Raw genomic sequence first — 20,270 nt, 5'->3', positions numbered from 1 at the left:
TGTATCCAAATTGTCTCATTTGCTGTGTACGTTTCATATTTCAAAAAACGTTAGCATGAAATGTAAAGAGTATGTGAAAACAGAAAGACAAGAACATGTCATGGATCAATGGAACAACATGATGTATTCAAATACAGAAGACGAATTTGATGTACATCTCAACCACTTCGAGAGTGTATGTGGTGATATTCCATCATTTGTCAATTATGTGAAAGAAACATGGTTAACATCATATAAAGAAAGATTTGTTGCTGCATGGACTAATAGAGTTGCTCATTTAGGGAATACAATAACAAACAGGTACATTCTTCTAAAAGAAAATATGTTTATGCTTTCTATTTGTGAGTTGTTTATTTAATGCGTCCTTGATTTCTAGGATGGAGTCTGCACATTGGAGACTGAAGAACATGTTGACTACAAGTCATGGTGATTTATGTGCAAGTTGGGATGTTGTGAACACAATATTGAAGTTGCAGCTGGGTTCCATAAGAGTGTCATTTCAAAAAAGTATCGTCAATATTGAGCATTGGTATAACACTTCATTCTATTCTAAATTGCACAGTTTTGTTTCAAGACAATGTATACAACTCATTGGAAAAGAACTAGAAAGAATCAAATTTATTGGTGCGAGCAAGTAGAGGTGTGGTTGTTACATTAGAACAACACATGGGTTACCGTGTGCGTGTCATCTCGCCGGTTACCAAATTCTAGGCATAACTATATCTTTGGAATCTATTCATGTGTTTTGGACGAAATTGAAAATTTCATAATATGAGTTGAGACCTGACGGGAGCAAGTAGGATTTAGAAGAGGAGTGCGAAGAGTTGAAGCGACAATTCAATACTATGGATATTGTGGGTCAAAGGGCATCGAAGAAAAAAGTTTGTGATCTTGCCTATCCATCCACATCTTCAATGTGTCCACCGCCGGTGAAATACCAACCAAAGAGAGGAGCTAAGAAGATTAGAAAAGGTAAGGAAAGTGATGTGCATTGTGATCCAAGTCAATTGGAATATGCTGATGCTTCACAGGGGAGTTAGACTACAAAGAGATCAAGCACACAACCAAGTGGGAGTCAATCTTCAACCATGCCGATTGGTAAGCAACCTTCTACCAATTTTGCAAAAGGCAAGTACTTGTCACAGTCTTCTGCTTTATATCATCCATACATCGATGACATTGTTGATGTTGAACCGGATGGAAATTGTGGTTTCCGTTGTATTTCATCTGCATTAGGATGGGGGAGATGCATGTTACGATGTTCGAAGACAGATGCATACTCAAATCAAGCAAAACGCAGATTTTTTTCCAAGTTGTTCTATGACACTATCTCTGATGTTAGTAATTCATTACTCGTAAAAGACGTGGGTGTTTAGGGTAAGGAGAAATGGATGTCGATTCCATATATGGGTTACCCTGTTGCTTATATATACAGTGTTGTATTTATTTCTCTTTCCATGTTAATGAACATAACATTTTTATCGCTTCTCATAGCTCCACCCCCATACACGAGTCGACATACAATCATTGTTGTTGGTTTTGTCAACCGTAATCATTGGGTTCAGGTGAAGTTGACACCCGATTGTCCACTGCCTCCCGTCACTGATCGTTGGAAGAAGATTTGTTCTGATAATACAAAAGCATGGGAATCAACATATGCGGGTCGGTTCAGACACTAGGAAGAATTGTCCAAGAAGTCAGACATCCAAAAACTGTAGTTTTGTTGTAATGCATTTATGTATGTCATTTATTCTACATGTATTTTACATTAAGACGGTTCGTTTACATGTATTTTATTTCAAGTTTTTTTAAAAAAAATTAAGTTTCAGTATTACCGAAATTTTGAAATTTCCGGTATTTTTCAATTACCAGAAATTTCAAATTTTCGGTAATTTTAAAAAACTGAAGTCATACCGAAAATTTCAAATTTCCGGTGTATTTTTAACTTATGAAACATACCGAAAATTCCAAATATCCGGTACTAGAAATTTAAAATTTTCAGTATGTATCATCTAGCGCTGTAAATAGGTAAAATCAACCAAATTTCTAATATGAAACCGAAAATTTAGAAGAAAAAAAAATAATATTTTACAGAAATAATATGCATAAGGATTTACTTATGCACCATGCATAAGCCTACATAAGTCATTGAATCATGTTTTTAATCCAGTATTGAGTATTAAGTATTGAGTGGTGAGTATTGAGTATTGAGTAATAATAATTGATGTCTAGAATTTGATTCAAGGGTCCATAATAATATATGCATGGTGCATAAGTAAATCCTTATGCATATATAATGTATAATATGAGGGTCACATATAGATTTCTCAAAAATGAAGAGGGCACCATTCGGAATGCAGCCCGTATGAATTTATTTATTTTATTTGAAAGTTGACTAGTTTAGAATTTAAGTTGAAAACTGAAATAAAATAATATATTTGTTGAAAAAGTTGAATAATAGGATAAAAAATTCACATCTTTTTAATAAATATGAGTTATGTTGAAAATCCTTAGTATCTCATTACAACTAACTTTTGTCATTCTCATTCATATTATAAAATTATGTGTTGTTTCAAAATAAAATTATGATTTGTATTTAACCTCTCTAGCTTTATAATGATGATGGTTGGTGCTCATTTCTAGAAAAAAAAATCCAAATAACCAAGTTTAATAAATAATTTACACCAAAAACCATGTTTTCGGCAAAATTACGCATATGACCAGGTTTCAGAGGTGGTCTCCACATAGGAGCCACCTCATGTGGCGCCATAGGCCAAATTCCCTTAACTCATGCGCCACCCAGGGTGGCTTCAATGAGTATTTTGGCCTTTTTAGCCACCTAGGGTGGCGCCTACTCTCATTTGCTTTTTTTTTTTTTTGTTTTTTTTTTGTTTTTTTTTTTGTTGTTTATATACTATTTTTTTTTTATTTATTTTTTATTTATTAATAAAATGGTTTTTAACATAAATATATAAGTTCAGTGAATCGGCTAAGTCGAGTGTCCACGGAAAAGAGTAGTTCATTGATCATTCAAATGATACATAGAAAATAACCAACAGAAAAGATAAAGTAAAACATCTAAGAAATCACCACGGTTAAAACAATGTCATTAGGTCCATGCATCATTTGAATGGCATCAATGTCGTATTCCACCTTATGCCAGAAACTTATCGTTGCTCCAGTCACAGGATCGGCCCTTGTTTTAAGCCTCTTGATGCTTCTTATCTGTTCGCCGGCCTCGTACTCCCCCTCTAAAAATCTCAGGAGAGTCCTCTTGAGTTGCTCGACAGAAGAGATATTCCAAAATATAACCGGCATGGGAGGTTTGACGGCGGAGAATATGACATGTCCGTTCCTTCTGCGATACTCCGGCTCAGGTTCGGCACGCCATGTTGATCTCCGGGGCGGCAACTCTGTTGTCCGGTGACATCCATCTGGCCTAGTGGTTGTCCGGCGAGGCATGGTTGTGTTTGTGTGATTGTTTGGTATTTGGAGTTTGTGTATCTGTGTGTAAACTCAACCATAGGAGCCCCTAATTTATAATAGTAGTGGGTAGAAAAAATTAATGATGTTGCGTACTGTTTACAAGCACGCCTAACATGTATGATAAATGCAGACACACTGATCAATGACTGACTTGATGGGACTAGACGAAAGCATGCGTATTTGACTGACTGTCCAAAATAAAGAGTGGCAGTATGGGCCATGAAGACAATTTCACTACGAGACAAAGACATAACTAGTTGATTTAATAAAGGATAATACAAATACATAACAAATAGAAATACAAATACAAATACAAATACAAATACGAATACTAATACAAATACAAAAACATTGTCAATAAAAATACAGATGACATACAACTAATTGTTGGTGGAATTTGATCCACGGTTAGGACAGGTATTTCTATTGTGCCCGACTTCACGACATATGCTACACTTTCGTACCATTTTCTCATGATCCATCTCGGTTGTGATCCGGGTGCTGTTCGGGCGGCCTCTTTTCTTTCTCCGCATGTTATCATTATGCCAAACCACGTCCCCTTCATACGTAGGCCAATAATCCTCCTTTGCCATCACTTGAAATGAGTTGTTGTACACCCCGAGCAAGGTATCTGCCTTGTAAATGGGAGATAAAAGTGCTAACGGATCTTGATGCGCATACGAACATGCTGCAATTACATGAGAGCATGGCATCCGAAAGGCTTGAAATTTTCCACAATCGCACCACCCTTCATCTATAAGAACCCTGTATTGTTGTCTCGGAAGGCCCTCGTTATGGTCAATCGTTTCCTTAACACTGAAGGTCCGGTTGAATCGATCGAAAGATGTCACAATGTGGCTGTTGGCTTTGGCAGATTGCTCTTTCATGAATTTGACGCATGTTTCGCTCCATAATTGTCCGGATTCTATAACTGCATTCCAACGCTCACCTCTTCTTGCGAAAAGAGAAGCCATCCTATAGTATGTTGCTTCCACCAAGGCAGTAATCGGAAGGTGTCTGATGCCCTTAAACACCCTGTTCATAGACTCCACAAGATTCGTAGTCATGTGCCCCCATCGCTTCCCGTTGTCGTATGATCTGGTCCATTTCTCTCTAGCAAGACTGTCAACCCATCTGCCTGCATCTGGATTTGCCGCTACAATTTCTTGTCGATAATATTGGAACGTCGGTTGCGTCAACGCATATCCGGCATTTACAAGAGTCTTCCGAAGAGCCCTGTCCTTTATCTCCCGCATGAAATTTTGTGCGATGTGTCGAATACAATAAACATGCGTTGATGTAGGGTTTTGCCACCCGTTTGCTGGATTGTTGTACGCACTCTCGATGGCAGCATGTCTGTCTGAAATCAAGCAAAGTCCAGGTTGGGGGGCAACGTGTGTCCGAAGATTTCTGAGAAAGAAACCCCAACCTCCAGCAGTTTCTCCTTCCACAAGAGCGAAAGCAACAGGAAAGATGTTACTATTTCCGTCTTGAGCCACAGCCATCAACATGGTGCCTTTATATTTTCCGTACAACCAAGTTCCATCTATTTGAAGAATTGGTTTGCAATATGAAAATCCTTGTACACATGGGCGGAAAGCCCAGAAGAGCCTGTGGAATATCACATTTCCTTGAAGTGATGTTCCGTCTGGAGATTGCGCCGGAAGGGTCTCTAAAATAGTAACAGTTCCAGGAGCATAAATTTGAAGCGCATATAAGAAATGTGGGAGTCGTTTATACGAATCCTCCCAATTTCCATACACAACTTCGATCGCCTTGGTCTTCGCCAGCCACGCCTTTCTATAAGACGGAGTGTAGTTGTACTTTGCAACGATATGAGAGATTATCGTTTTCACCTTTAACGATGGATCTTTTTCAACTAGAGGCAAGATTTCTTGACAAATGATGTCATAACTGAGCTTACGGTGATCTTGTGAAACATTTGTGTTAATACATGTGTGATCTTGGGAAATATATCCTATAACCCATGAGTCACTTCTCTTCCTGTATGATGCATGCAACCTGAATCCACAATCAGTGTTACTACAGTAAATTTTGTACCTTTCGACATTGGCGCGATCAACTCTAAAATCAACATTGTTTGCCATATGAAATCCTTTTATGGCCATGATACATGCCTCCTTAGAACGAAATCTGTCTCCTACTTTTAACCGTTGATCTGTTTGGGTGTATGGATCATAGAAAATATCAGTCGATGGTTCGTCATCCCCATCAAAATTCAGGTTCCTCATGTGCACTGGAGGCATATGCACTTGATCTCGTGGTACAACAACTTCCGGTTCATCTTCACTTTCCTCGTTTACCAGGTTATCAACTTCTATTTCCGGTGCTTCTTCTTCTTCATCTACAACGTCGACCTCTGCTTGCTCGTCTCCAAGTGCATCAATGACTTGTGACTCAACCATTTGTGTGGTTTGAACTTCTGGTAGAGTAACATACAGTTCTATGCATTCGTAACCAGAATACTCATGATTGGCAAACATATTCTGCATGTCTTCATCGTCTTTGATCTCAACTTGGATAAACTTGACCGGGTTGTCTCCACGAAGAAATCGATATTGGTAAAAAATCTGGGATACACCACCCATTGCAAGCTTCGTCTCTAATCTCCCTTTGAAGTAACTGAAATTTGCTTTTCTGCTTAAACAAAATCGTTTAACCTCAGTGTTTCTAAACAGAAAACCAACTTCTTCGTTGTCATAGGTCTCGCCAAAAATATGAGCGTTGATAATGTATTGCGGAGGGGCCATTGTTGAGTGGGTAGAGAGTTTTATTTCAAATATGTAATCAGATGTGTAATGTGTTGTGTTAGTTTACACGTTATAGGTTTCCTTTATGTAGACGAACATTGAGTGATGACAATTATGAAGGCGAATACTATACAATCACATGCGTACTGAGTTGATTTGATGAATAAATGACACTGCTGCACACCAGACTGTTTCACAATTGATTTGAGGTGTGCATGACACTGCTGAACTGTAGCACAGTCGACTTGACCAGACACAACCATACTGTACAATCACATGCGAATAAAGTTGACGGAAAATGAATGCCTGAGTTGATTTGAGGTGTGCTTGACACTGGTGAACTACAGTCGACTTGACCAGACACAACCATACTGAACAGTGTACACTGTACAATCACATGCGAAGACTGTATGCTAATTATTTTCGGTGACACAGAAAACCCTAACCAAACCCTAACCAAACCCTAACCCTAAATTTTCAAAAAAAAAACATAGAAAACCCTAACCAAACCCTAACCCTAAATTTTCAAAAAAAAAAAATAACAGTAGCATGTAGGCGCCACCTGGGGTGGCGCATTAGACCAAATTTTTCCAGCATGGCGCCACCTGGGGTGGCGCATTAGTGTATTTTCTTTTTTTTTTGTTTTTTTTTGCCCTAATTTTGTATAGTGGTCCCCACTGCCAAAACCCTAATCTGATCCGCCAGCATGTGATCTACCTGCATCGGAATACTGTATGCATGCATGCCTAGACAATTCAGCACCGAACACGGGATGCAGGCCTAGTCTATTCTGCCAGAAACAATTAATGCATGCATGCCTAGACAAAGTCAGCACAAAACACGGGAATGCATGGTCATTTCAACACAGAATGCATGTGAACCCATCTTTATCACTTTGATATCTGTATCACATGCATGCTCACCACTTGGCCCTCATGCACTTAACATCAACAACCACCAACCCTCTATAAATACTCTCATATACTTGCTTTCTTTTCACCAACATATATTCTTCTTCTTCAAAAAACCACTTTGCATTTTCAATTCCGCAGAAAACTTAAAGAGTTCTTGAAAATGGCTCAACAACTTCTTACCATGGGTGAAACACACAGAGGAACTAGAGCGAATTTGGCGACCTTTGTAAGTTTATACTTATTTATTTCTAAACATCTATGCGTATATGACATCCAGTTTAATCGATTTATTTGTGGTTCTTAGGCTGTTGACCGATTCCGTACACGTTCTCACGCTTACGTTGAACCCGACGAGAGGATTATTCCGAATCTCCAAGCATGTGGCTTCGGACATATCATAAAAGTTAACAACAACACCATAGACAGAAAATTCATCCTTGCCTTACAAGAGCGATGGAGGCCTGAAACCCACACGTTTCATCTTCCAATAGGTGAGTGTACTATTACTCTAGAGGATGTTTATATGTTACTTGGTCTGCCCATTGATGGCAAGGCTGTTAATGGATCTGTTCAACATGCTAATTCAATGTGTGAGAGAGTGTTGGGAAGATATCTAGTTGTGCCTACTCAAGGTTCAAGAGGCCAGGGTATCAGTCTGGTCTCCCTTAGAGATTACTATGATGAACTCGTCTTGATGGACAACTTTACTGAGGAGCATGTTTGGTTAATGACTAAGGTTTATATAATGTTGATGTTTGGTAAACTTTTATTCCCGGAGTCGACAGGTAACACTGTCAACTTTTTCTATTTAAGTAAATTTGACAGTATTAGCAAGATTAGGAAATATAGTTGGGGGTCCGCCGTTTTGGCGATGTTATACCAGTCTCTTTGTAAGAACGCGGTTGCCGAGAAGTGCACCTTCTATGGATGTGCGTTCCTCCTACAAGTATGGGGTTGGTGGAGAATGCCGACGCTGTCCCCTGTAGGCAGGAACAACTACACGTTCCCTTATGCAACAAGGTACGTCTTTTTCTCTTTTTCAACGCTATTCCTTGAATGCTAACTATCTTTTTCATAAAAATCTGAAATAACATTTTTGCTCTTTTTTTTTAGGTTCTGTGGTCCTAAATTGGATTACAGTAAGAATCCGAGGGGGAGTGTTGTTTTATATCGGGACCTAATTGATCACCTCCGAGCTGAAGATGTATTATCCCTAAACTTTTATATGATCATATAGATGTATTACAATTCATCATGCAACTTAATAATATGTTATTTTTTCTCCCACGCAGTTTAATTGGAGACCATACTTGTTGCTAGACCATGAGCCAAACGAGAGTGACCGGGAAGTTTGGACTGCAGTAGTACCGATAATAAGGTTCAACATCATTGAGATGCACCAATCTGACCGTGTGAGACTGCAGTTTGGCATGCATCAACCGATCCCGGATCCCCCCACTGATTTGGGTCGCTGGCATATTAAAAGAGTTAACAATCAATGGGACCACGCAGATTATCGTACATTCGCACCTGAATTTTGTGAGATGTGGAGGCAGCGTCGCAGCCGTCTGTTACAATTCCCTGTTGCCCAACTCCCCATGTTTCCAACCGCGACATACCTTGCTTGGTATAGAACAGTCACAACCCCCGATATGTATGTGTCAGACCCCTACTACCTACACGACCCCCGCCAACAACAACACGCACAACAACCACCCCAACAATACGCGCAACAACCACCCCAACAACCACCCCAACAACGACAACAACGCCAACAACGCCGACAACGCCAAACATCCGAACAACCTGACCATGAGGAATTTCAAACAACACCAACAACGCCCTACCAAAGTCAACCCTTCCAACAACAATCATGGGGCTTCACCCAACAACTCCGTGACGCCGACCCCTCCACTAGGCTACCCGTCCAACAACAATCGTGGGGCTTCACCCAACAACACTACGACGCCGGCCCCTCCTCCTCCACTAGGCAACCCATCCAGCAACAATCATGGGCCTTCACCCAATAACACGGCGACGCCGGCCCCTCCAGCTACAATAGGCAACCCAGCCCCGACATGGGTCTAGATGACAATTACGACCCAAACGAGCAAATGACCACTCAATCGTCACAGTACGAATTTCCACAACACCAACAATATGGGTACACCACACCCCAGCAAACAATGCCATTTTTTCAAGGTCAATCAAGCGCTGGATTTTACCGACCATGTGACGCAACTCCACCGCCAAGACAAATCTTTGAGGGCATGGGGACCCGACTATTTGACAGCAACATACAAGAATACATGTCCAATGAGCGCATGGAGGGGCTAATCCGAGGACCGCCTACCCAGACACAACAAGAACAACCAAGGAATAGGGGGGGTCGTGGAGAAGTCGGTCGTCGAGATCCTTCCAACCGGATTCGAGTAGTTCCAGATTGCGGAACTGGCGGTGAGAGGGGTCATGGTCCGGCGCCGGGTCGGAGGGGTCATGGTCAGAGGGGTCGTGAATAGCATAATATCCATGTTTTATTATTTATCTTTTTTGTACCGTATTTGTAATGTTTGAACTGTATGACCGTATTTCTAATGTTGTTTCTGCATTTCTTGTATTTGTAATGTTTGGAATGAATGACATGTGGTGTTTCATTATTTATTTAATTGTTAAAACAATTTTGTTAATAAATAAAAAAAATTTAAAAAAAAATAGTATATAAACAATTAAAAAAAAACAAAAAAAAAAACAAAAAAAAAAATATATATATATATATATATACATAGGCGCCACCCTAGGTGGCTAAAAAGGGAAAAATATGCATTGATGCCACCCTGGGTGGCGCATAGGTTAAGAGGTTTTGGTCTTTGGCGCCACCTGAGGTGGCTCCTATGTGGAGACCACCTCTGAAACCTGGTCATATGCGTAATTTTGCCGAAAACATGGTTTTTGGTGTAAATAAATTATTAAACATGGTTATTTGGATTTTTTTTTCTCATTTCTATCTTTACCCCTATATATTTTAGGCCTTTCACTACCGACAAAGTCTGATTCGGGTATTTATGATATCAAGTGGATTCAGCTCTTCCTGATTGTAATTTGCTTCGGAGTAAGTTCTGGTATCAAGTGAGTTCAGCCTTCTTCCGATCACAGTGTACAAAATATTCCTAACTTAATTTATTAATTTTTCATCTCATATTTAGATTTTTTTTTTATGTCCTTTTTTTGAACTTATAGCTGATAGCTGATAAACTCATACAACAATAAAGACCTACAACGGTCTTTTCATCAGGAGCTTATAACTTATTTTACTAGTTTATAGTTTATTTTTCAGACGCTATTTTAAATAGCGTTTTAGTGTTTTAGTTTATAACTTATAACTTATCATTTTTTCTTCCATTTTCACCCATATTATATTAACTAAAATTCACTTTTACCCTCTATAATTTATTTTAATTTTAAATAAAATAATTACATATTAAATGTCTTTTATGTTATTTTAATTAATGAATTAGTTAAACCGCTAATTTTACCAAACATTTTAATTTATTTATCATCTATAAATTATCAATCATTAACTAGCTATATATCATCGGCTATCTGCCATCAACTATCAGCTTTCACCTAACTTATTATTAGTTTAATGCTCCTTTTATTAAAACTTAGACAGCACAAGCCATGTTCGTTTTTCTTGACACAACACAACACTGATGGTTAAATAGGGGAAATCCCATGAGTAAATGTAAAGTAAAGCACAATCACACGTTACGCTATAATGCAATCACGTTCCATCCTAAAATTTGAAAAATATTGTTTTTAATATTATATATTATTAGAGAGGGATTATTTATGGTTAATTTTTATCTAAATTTACCTGATTTCTTTTCCTTCAATTAAACAAAAAGTTCTCATTTATATTTCAGTTTTTGTATTTGTGTTTTATTTTTTATTTTGTTGTTTTATTCTTGTTATAAAGTTCCTCAATTCAAAAATAGGCTTAAAGGCACATAGTTTGCTTAGCACATAGTTTGTTTTTGTAAAGTAGGAGGAGTACAAGGTTACATAATAGATCTAAGTTTTTTATTATAAAATAAATTATTAAAAGTACTTTAAATTGTTATGGGATTTAGTTAAATATTTTTTTTATAAGTTGGTATATCGGAGTTTGATGGTGGTTGATAGTAAATTATGTGTTATGGCATTTTTATATAGTGATATTTTTTGGTTGTCATTTGACAAAGACTTTGATTTTTCTTCGATTTTGGAGTTTTCCGTGTTGTGATTGTGTTCTTTTATTTTTTTTCTATGTCAGTTTTTTCCAACAACTGATAGTAGAGCTTTTGGTTCGATTCAGGTATAGGAGTTCTTAGTATGCTCTTGGTTGAAGTTTTGTTTAATCTTCCTTATCGTTCTTTATCACTAGACTGGACTAACCCACTTGATGTCGAAGATCATGTATATTACCCCAGCTTCTAGGAGTTTCAACACCTTCTTCTTAATCACCTCTTTCATGTTAGGGTTTAACCTCTCATGATGCTCTCCCGAGGGCTTGTAGTTCTTTTATAGCAAAATTTTGTGCATACACAAAGAGGGGTTTATTCCTTTCACATTATCGATGGTGTACCATATCGCTTCAGGATATCTTTTCAAGACAACTAGTAGTTGTTCAGTCTCAGCTTTTCCTAATTCAACACTCAAAATTATTGAATGGTTCAATTCCTCGTCCAAAAAACCCATATCTTAGGGCCTGTAGGAGTGGTTTCATTTCTAACTTATGCTTTTCCTGACTTTCAATAGGTGTTGTGAGTAACTCAAAGCATTGGTCCTGATCGCATGGATTTACCCAACAGATTTTCATGACTTTTCTTTGTCTTTCTTTTGAGTGGTGCTTCCATTGAGACAACTTCCAACCCATCGGTCGGAAGTGGTTCTGATGCTTAACACACTCATCTATAATATCAATTTGGCAACAAGAATCGCCAATTGATGGGTTCTTCATGAAAGAGATAAATTCTATTTTCTCATCACATACCTCAAAAGTAAGTTTCCCTTTTTTAACATCAAGTATGGCATCAATAATGGCCAAAAAGGGTCTTTCTAAGAGGATCGAGATGTGAGCATCTTCCTCTATGCCCATGACTAAGAAGTCGATGGGAATTTATAACTGACCTATCCTAATAAGGGCATCTTATAGTATTCCTATCGGGTAATTTATGGACCTATCATCTAGCAATAAGGACACTTTTATGGGTTTGACCTCACCAAGATTGAGTTTTTACAAATAGACAGAGGCATTAGACTGATGCTCGCTCCAAGATCACTCAGGGCTCTGTTTATGATGGTATTACCAATGACAAAGGGAATTACAAAACTACCTGAATCTTTTAGCATTCGAGCCAGCTTGTTCTGAATAATAGCACTACATTCCTTTGTAAGCGTCATCATACCAATGTCATCAAGATTTTGCTTATTTGATAGGATTTTCTTCAAGAATTTGGCATATGAAGGCATCTGATATAGATCCCCAGTGAAGGGTATATTGATATGGAGCTTTTTTAGTAGCTTAACAAATTTCTTGAATGGTTCCTTAATCTTCGCTTTCGCTAATCACTATGGGAATGATATTAGGGGCTTATATGGAGGAAGAGTCGCATATGACTCTTCTTTTTCTTCCTAAACAACCTTTTTTGCTGGTGGTGTTGGATCACTCTCATGGGACTTTCCTTCATCACTCTTATTGGCAGGGGCTTCTAGCTCTTTACCGCTTTGCAACGTAAAAGTGTTTGCCTGCCCTTTTGGATTGGATTCAAGTTGTCCCATAAAAATTTCAGATGGAACAGATGTAGACACTTTCTATTGAGCTATTTGAGAAATTTAAGTTTCTAGCATTTTCTTGTGAGTAGTCATGGCGCAAACTTTGGACCCGAGATGCCTTAATACTTCACTAGTGTGAAGGTTTTGATTCTTGAAGTCTTTGCTTTTATGGGGTTAGATCATAACAAAAATTTCTTTAGAATTTCGAGGTTTGAATTTCAAAGAGCAACAAGGGTACTCTTCTGTCCTTGAAATTTGGGTAGCGCACTGGGTGGTGTAGGACCGGCTCCAAAAGAGAAGTTGGGATGGTTCCTCCAACTAGGGTTATAGGTGTTAGACTATGAGTTTCCCTGTTGGCCATAGTTTATCTAGTCAGAGATGGGGTTGGTTACGACCATCATTTGGCATACAACACCAATATGGCCAGCTACACCTCAAATTTCATAATTTGGAGTTACAACGATCGTTATAGGAGCAGGTGTGATGCTTATGTTATCGATCTTTTGGTATAAAGTGTCCACCTTTGCGTCCATATGATCGAATGTGATAACTTCGTAAAGTCTAACTTTTGTGGGGATTTTTCAACGAGAGTACGTTCCCATTCCCTACGCATGCATATTAGCTTTGTTTCATTTCCTCTATATGGGCATAAGCCTCATCGTAGGGCGTATTCATAAGGGCCCCTCCTCCAGAAGCGTCTAGAGTCATTCTCTTAGTGTAGAGAAGACCATTGTAGAAAGTATGGACTATAAGCCATTTTTTGAGTCCATGATGTTGCATTTTCGCATCATATCCTTGAATCCCTCCCATGATTCAAAGAGTGATTCTCCATTCATCATTCTATAGCACGTGATTTGGTTCCTTAGTTTCGCAATTTTACGGTAGGAAGTGTCTAACTAAGAACGCCTTTTTGAACTCATTCCATATCGTTATAGAATTGGATGGAAGGGATTGTAGCCATGCTCTGGCTCTACCAGGGAAGAGTCTAAGTCGAATAGTAACTAGATTTACTCTATTACATTTTAGAGTATCCTAGAATTTGAGAAATACCGAAAGGTGTAAATTCAGGTCTTCCATTAGGGAACTGGAAAATTGGTTATATTGCACTATGGAAAACAAATAAGGTTTTAGTTCAAAGGTGTTTGCTGATATGGAAGGATGAACAATACTTGAATACGGTTGTTCATCGCAAGGTACATCATACTTTTTTTAGAGTGATTATCATTTTCGACCGCTATTGCTAATTATTGTAATCGACATCTTTCATGGAAATAACGCTCGATTTCTTTAATCGGTTTAGTGAGGTTCCCTAAACTTTAGGTTCTTTGCATACATCCGATAGCGAGAAAAGTTTAGAAAAATAACAAAGACAAAAAATTTCCTTTGTCTAAAGAGTGAAGCAATGGAATAGCGATATTGAAAAGTTGGTCCTTGGAAACGGCGCCAAAAACTTGATACGCCACACATGTACAACAATATTGAAGTAGTAAAAATGAACATCATCTTCATATACCAGTGTTCGAGTACCGTTTTATATTATATTGATGTTTATCTAAAACTATATAACATTTAGTTTATTTGTGTGAAAAGGTAAACATATTGATTTTCTTAATAAAAATAAGAGTCCAAGACTATGATTCTTGTCTCCCAACTTCACTTAAACAAGTTGTTGTATCGATTATAACGAGAATTTAAATTTTTATAGAAAATACTAAAACTAGTGGTAACTCCCATTTTTGTTGGCACATTACAGAACTCCAAACTCACAATTCATCTACTTTCACAGGATGATTTGTAAATTTAGAAACCCTTTGTAAAAGAATAGTAATTTCTCAATTGGCTTAAAACACTTTCACAATTTTAGAACCAATTTCCCGAAATTCTAAGTCAGACCTAGCTTATGCCCTTTCAATGCTTAGACAATGTCCACACATTCCTACTTTTATAGCGAACATTTTTTCCTTTCAAAAGAGAAACTACATAACATAATGATATTCTTGCTTCAATTGATACTTTGGAAACTCGCTACAACAATCCTCATGTCTGAGACTCTAAAATAGTTTACCCAAATATGGCTAACGATTAAACATCATAGATATAATAAGCATACATTATAACAATATAAATGATAAGTAATATTAAAACATGAATAATGCGAAAGAAAAATCTTGAATTAAAATGTTCTGACGAGTCTTTACTAGTACTGTAGTAGCAAAGCCTCTAAAGCAGAACGCAATAACACAATAACAACAAAACTCTAAAAATTGAATTCTATGCATGCTTTATGTCTGAATAATCATAGTTTAAGCTTCATTTTTTGTTCGATTTTACTTGCGTTTGTGCATTTTCTCTATGTTTTAGGTAATGAGGACCAATCAAGGCAAAAGAGGATCAAAGAAGGAAAGAGCACACATCAACATCTAAAAGGAAGGGTCTCTCATACAAAAACCAGAGCCCATTACAACCTGGCCGTAATGGGGACCCGTCTTACCACTTCCTTATTACTTTCATATAGATAACCTGAGAACATTACAGCCTAGTCAAAATGGCCATTACTGGTCGTAATGATTCATCACATAGCTTGAAATTCTTTTTTTTTTTACAATTGTTTCATGTGATATTTCACATTCCAACTGTTATTTTTTATTGTAAAACATCATGAAGGTGATTCACACAAATTTATGGCTGTAATAATGTGTTTTGGCCTATAATTACAACCATAAATTTGTGTGAATCACCTTCATGATGTTTTATATATCTCGAATAATTTATCAAGCTGCTTGATAAATCAAAGCATCTCGCTTTTACCAAGTCTCACGCTTGGGGGACTTATGTACATCCGAGACCTACATTCCGAATTTGCCAGACATCTTGCCTCCTACCAAACCGTCCTAAATCTGAGACGTACCTCCCAGATCAGCCAAACACCCCGCCTCCCACCAAACCGCCCATGAAGGACAAGAAACATCTTCACTAAATATAATCAATGTCCTTCATGATATCCACACGACAAGGAATCCGATACATTGAATGACCATGAAGACAAAATGATTTCATATCGGGTCCGACACTAAAAAAGATAACCTAAGAATGATAGAGGCAAGCAATACACTAATCACAAACCTCTTAATACATTGTGGCTTCTCCCAACCAGTTTCGAGAAAGTCATCACATTATTCTTTAGGAACACAATCCAATAACCCTCTTAATACATTGTGGCTTCTCCCAACCAGTTTCGAGGAAGTCATCACATTATTCTTTAGAAACACAATCCAATAACCCAATTTAAATAATTTGTATTAAACTATTGGCCGTCATAACTCCAACCGTCCAAGCCAATTAAAAAATATGGACTTCTATTGTTCAACTACAGATTGAGATGATTGAAATTGAGATGATTGAAGCTTTTGGTTCTGAAACCAACATCACCAATTCAATAGATTAATCTTGCGCGTAAAGAGAATATTCAATTTATAAATAGAAGAATAGTAGACAAATAGTTACATTTAACATTTCATTTCATGCTCCCTCATCACAAAATTCAAAACACTATCAAATACAAAAAATACTTTACTGTAGGTTAAAAACAAAACTCGGTAACATTATAGGAGGTTTTTATATTTAACCCTATTGTAAATTAATAATGATAACATAAACTAATAAAAATTATCTTAAAATACTAGCAACAAACTAAAGTTGCATGATATAAAATCGTATTAGCATCAAAATAATCAAAGAGTGAAATATCTAAAATTAGTCAAAGTCATAGTTGACAAATGTTTAATTAGTGGGTCCGTGGATTTTTTGGATTTGGATCCGGTTTTACTCGAAACCCGATTTTTTTTAATACGATTTTTTAGTCTTTAAACTCATATTCACTCAAATTACCCGATCCAACCCACTTTTATGAATTTTTGGATAGATTTAACCGAGTTTTATGGGTTAATCCATCTCATGTACACCCTTAAATAAAACTAATTTATTAATAAATGTAACATTGATATTCTAAAGAAATAAATAAATAATTATGATGAGATGGAAAAAAAGTGCAAATAATACAATTTTTAGATATATTGAATTTATGTTATAGTAATTTTAATTTACATCGGATTCTATGTTGAATGATAGGTCAATGACTTTATGTTGGATTTAAGTTGGTAACGTGGATTTAGATTTTTGAAGTTATGTTTAAGTCATTTGAATGATAGGTCGATGACTTTATGTTGGATTTAAGTAGGTAATGTGGATTTAGATTTTTGAATTTATGTTTGGTTTAGGTTGTAGTAATATTTAGCTTAAAATGTGTTAATGAACCTAAAAAAAATCAACCCTATTTAATTAAATAATTTTTACTATTAATCTATGCTCCGTTATAACCCAAACCGTCTAAACTGATCCAAAAGTCTAAATTGATTAAAAAGATATAGATTTATATTGTTCAATTGCAGATTGGGATGGTTGAAACTTTTTGGTTTCAAAACCGTCCAGCCCGATCCCTCGGCCAGCCTTGGCATCACCAATTCAAGAGATTAATCTTGAACCCAGAGAGAATATCCAATTTATAAATAAAAAAAAGAAAAATAGCAGACAAATAGTTACACTCAACATTTCATGCTGCCTCATCACAAAATTCAAAACACTATCAAATATAAAATAAAAAAAATTCACACCTGCCCTACTTCGACCCACACAAAAAGGAAACAGCATTTTAAATTCCCTTACTAAACAAACTAAAAAACAAAAATTAATTTAAAAGAATTAAATTAAAAGCAACAACATAATGTAAACTTTATGCTACACACCTCACACTCACAGTGTTAGAATTCCAAAAGCCAAAGCCAAAACCAAAGCTACCATACCGCCGAACCTAACGGCGCCGCTATCGTCGGCAGTATCATCAGCTGCATCTTCGGGCGAATCAGCCGGCGAATCAGATTCATCATCACTTGGCGCATCAGCAGCCTTCTTTTTCTTCTTCTTATGCTCCGCCGCAGGAGCGGGAGCGTCAGCATCTGCAGGCTCCGGCGCCGGAGCCGGAGAAGGACTCGGAGCATCAGCCTTAAACAATTCCTCTGGAAGAAGAACCTTCGAAATAGTAAAGATCGCAAGCGGCTGCTCATCAATAATCGTGTTGGTGATCCTAGCAGTTACAAGCTTTGTCTTCAATGTAATCTCATCGCCGTCATTCTGAACGGTGAAATCGTACTTTTCAGCACCGTCGGTAGCAAGAGTGTTCATCACTCCATTGTTAGATTTAAGACTAGCAATAGATTGATAGATCGGTACACCGTGAAATTCGAGGAGAGCGATTTTACCTGCGGCGGTTAGGTTTTTGAATTTCGGAAGAAAGCCTTTGAAAGCATCGTCGGCTGGACAGAAAATGGTTAATCCACCGTCGAGATTGTCGGAGAAAATGCCGTAAGCTTCCGGTGAAGCGGAAAGAGTGTCGGCGAAGATTTTGCAACCGTGTTTCGACATTATCTCGGTGAGGTTTTGTTTTTTAGGTGCTGCTGTAGGAGCTTCCGCTGCGGCGGAGGGGATAATTTGACTAATCTGAACAACGGAAATGTTGTAAGGAATTTCTTTAACGGATTTGACGTAGACAGCAGGTAGGGTTCCGTCGTTTTCGTGAGCGCCGAATCCGACTCTTCCGCCGCGAAGATCGGTGATATTGACTAGTCCCGAGGCTCCCGGTGCGGAGCCTGAGGCTTGGTACAATGTGGAGACGAGAGCGGTTCCGTTAGTGATTTGGTGAAGCTTTTTGGGGCCGAAGTAGTCGACGAGGACGTGGAGGGAGAGGATGTTTTTCACGGTGGAGATCGAGAGGTCCTTTGCTATGAGGTCGTCCATGGCGGCATTGTTGACGGCGAGGACGGTGATTGTTGTGTGACGGTCGATTTCTGAAGCGAGGTGTGTTAGGGTTAGGTAGTGGTTGAAGGTGGAGAACTCGGGGGTTTGGGAGAGGATGTGTGAGATATTGTGTGCGGTGGAGGTTGTGAAAACGGCGGAGAGGATTATAAGCGCCGCCGTGAAGGCCGCCATTGTTGATGGTCGGTGCATGTGGAAGTGAAGAAGAAGAAAAATGAGATCTGTAAAAAGTTGAAGTGGAGACAGTGCAGTGTGAGACTGAGAAGCGAAGAATTTGAGATAGCAGAGGTACTGCTGATAAGAGTGTTAAATACAATGGGGCCTGCGGTTTGAGATTATTACGGATTTACCATTGAACCCACAGAAATTAATTAGGACAATTATTATTGCAATTTTAAGTAACTAATTATATTTGTAGAAAATAAATATAATAAGATCCCATTCAATACACAAATTTGGAAAATTATATACTGAAATGTAAAAAAGTTAAATATAAATTACAATATATCTAATTAAGAAAAGTTAAAAAGTTAAGAATTAATAATTATGCAGGAATATTGATATTTGATTATAGATACGAGGCTCTTAAAAATTTTTAGACATCTCAGAGACGACGCTTATGAATAGGGGTGATCAAAACCAAACCAACCCAATAGAAAACCGCAAACCAAACCAAACCAAACCGAAACCGCAAAAAACCGCATTTGGTTCGGATTAGTTTGGGTCATCTTTTAACAAAACCGCATGGTTCGGTTTGGTTTGCGGTTTGTATTTTATAAACCGAACCAAACCGAATCAAACCGCATTATGTTACAACCTAACTTTTACTTAACTCACATCCAACCCAAACTTAAATCTATAATACCTTAACCTTATGATTACGAACAATTTTCTCATCCTTACACATGATTTTAGTCCCGATCTTCTCAAATCTCTAATAGCATTATCGCTTCTTCTTTGCCACATACATCTTCCCTCTTTTTCTATAATCTTTACTCTCTTATATTCTTTCTTTTTCACCTTCTCATTTTTATGCAAATGTTCCCTATTTCAGTTTTGTTTTTATCGCACATCTTCTTCTCTAATCTCTCAACTCTTTTGTTTTTTCTTTTTCACATTCACTAATCTCTCGTATCTTCTATTTTTTTTTTCATTCTAATAATTTTTATATTATTTTATACTATTATTTTATGTTTATTATTCTAATTTTGTCTAATTTAATTTTTACATATTAAATAGAAAGTTATTGTCAAAATATGACGGGTTTTGTTGTTATTTGATAGTGTATGAATGTCTAAATACAAAGTTATGTTATCATCTATATGTATATGAATGGTTCAATAAAATATTTCTAAAAAACCGAACCAACCGCACCGAACCAAACCGCATTAGGTTGGTTTGGTTTGGTTCGGATTTT

At 37.4% G+C, this 20,270-nt stretch overlaps 2 protein-coding genes and 1 non-coding gene across 3 annotated transcripts; 1 reads left to right on the top strand and 2 right to left on the bottom strand.

Moving 5' to 3' along the window:
* Positions 1-2,633: 2,633 nt before the first annotated feature.
* LOC131637054 (uncharacterized) lies at positions 2,634-6,257 on the bottom strand. Its single transcript, XM_058907618.1, has 2 exons — positions 5,112-6,257; positions 2,634-2,639 (listed from the first exon to the last, which is right to left on the bottom strand). The coding sequence occupies exons 1-2, from the start codon at positions 6,255-6,257 to the stop codon at positions 2,634-2,636; spliced, it is 1,152 nt and encodes a 383-aa protein (XP_058763601.1).
* Positions 6,258-13,748: 7,491 nt separating this feature from the next.
* LOC131637060 (small nucleolar RNA R71) lies at positions 13,749-13,854 on the top strand. The gene has a single exon (XR_009294263.1). It is a non-coding gene; the product is annotated as a small nucleolar RNA R71 (small nucleolar RNA).
* A 3,666-nt stretch (positions 13,855-17,520) lies between these two features.
* On the bottom strand, positions 17,521-19,143 carry LOC131637045 (fasciclin-like arabinogalactan protein 1). The gene has a single exon (XM_058907610.1). It carries the CDS (start codon positions 19,043-19,045, stop codon positions 17,795-17,797), a length of 1,251 nt encoding a protein of 416 aa, XP_058763593.1. The 5' UTR covers positions 19,046-19,143; the 3' UTR covers positions 17,521-17,794.
* Positions 19,144-20,270: the final 1,127 nt, after the last annotated feature.

Source organism: Vicia villosa, unplaced genomic scaffold (assembly GCF_029867415.1).
Source record: "Vicia villosa cultivar HV-30 ecotype Madison, WI unplaced genomic scaffold, Vvil1.0 ctg.001901F_1_1, whole genome shotgun sequence".
NCBI lineage: Eukaryota > Viridiplantae > Streptophyta > Magnoliopsida > Fabales > Fabaceae > Vicia > Vicia villosa.
This window is presented reverse-complemented; position numbering and strand designations above follow the sequence as displayed.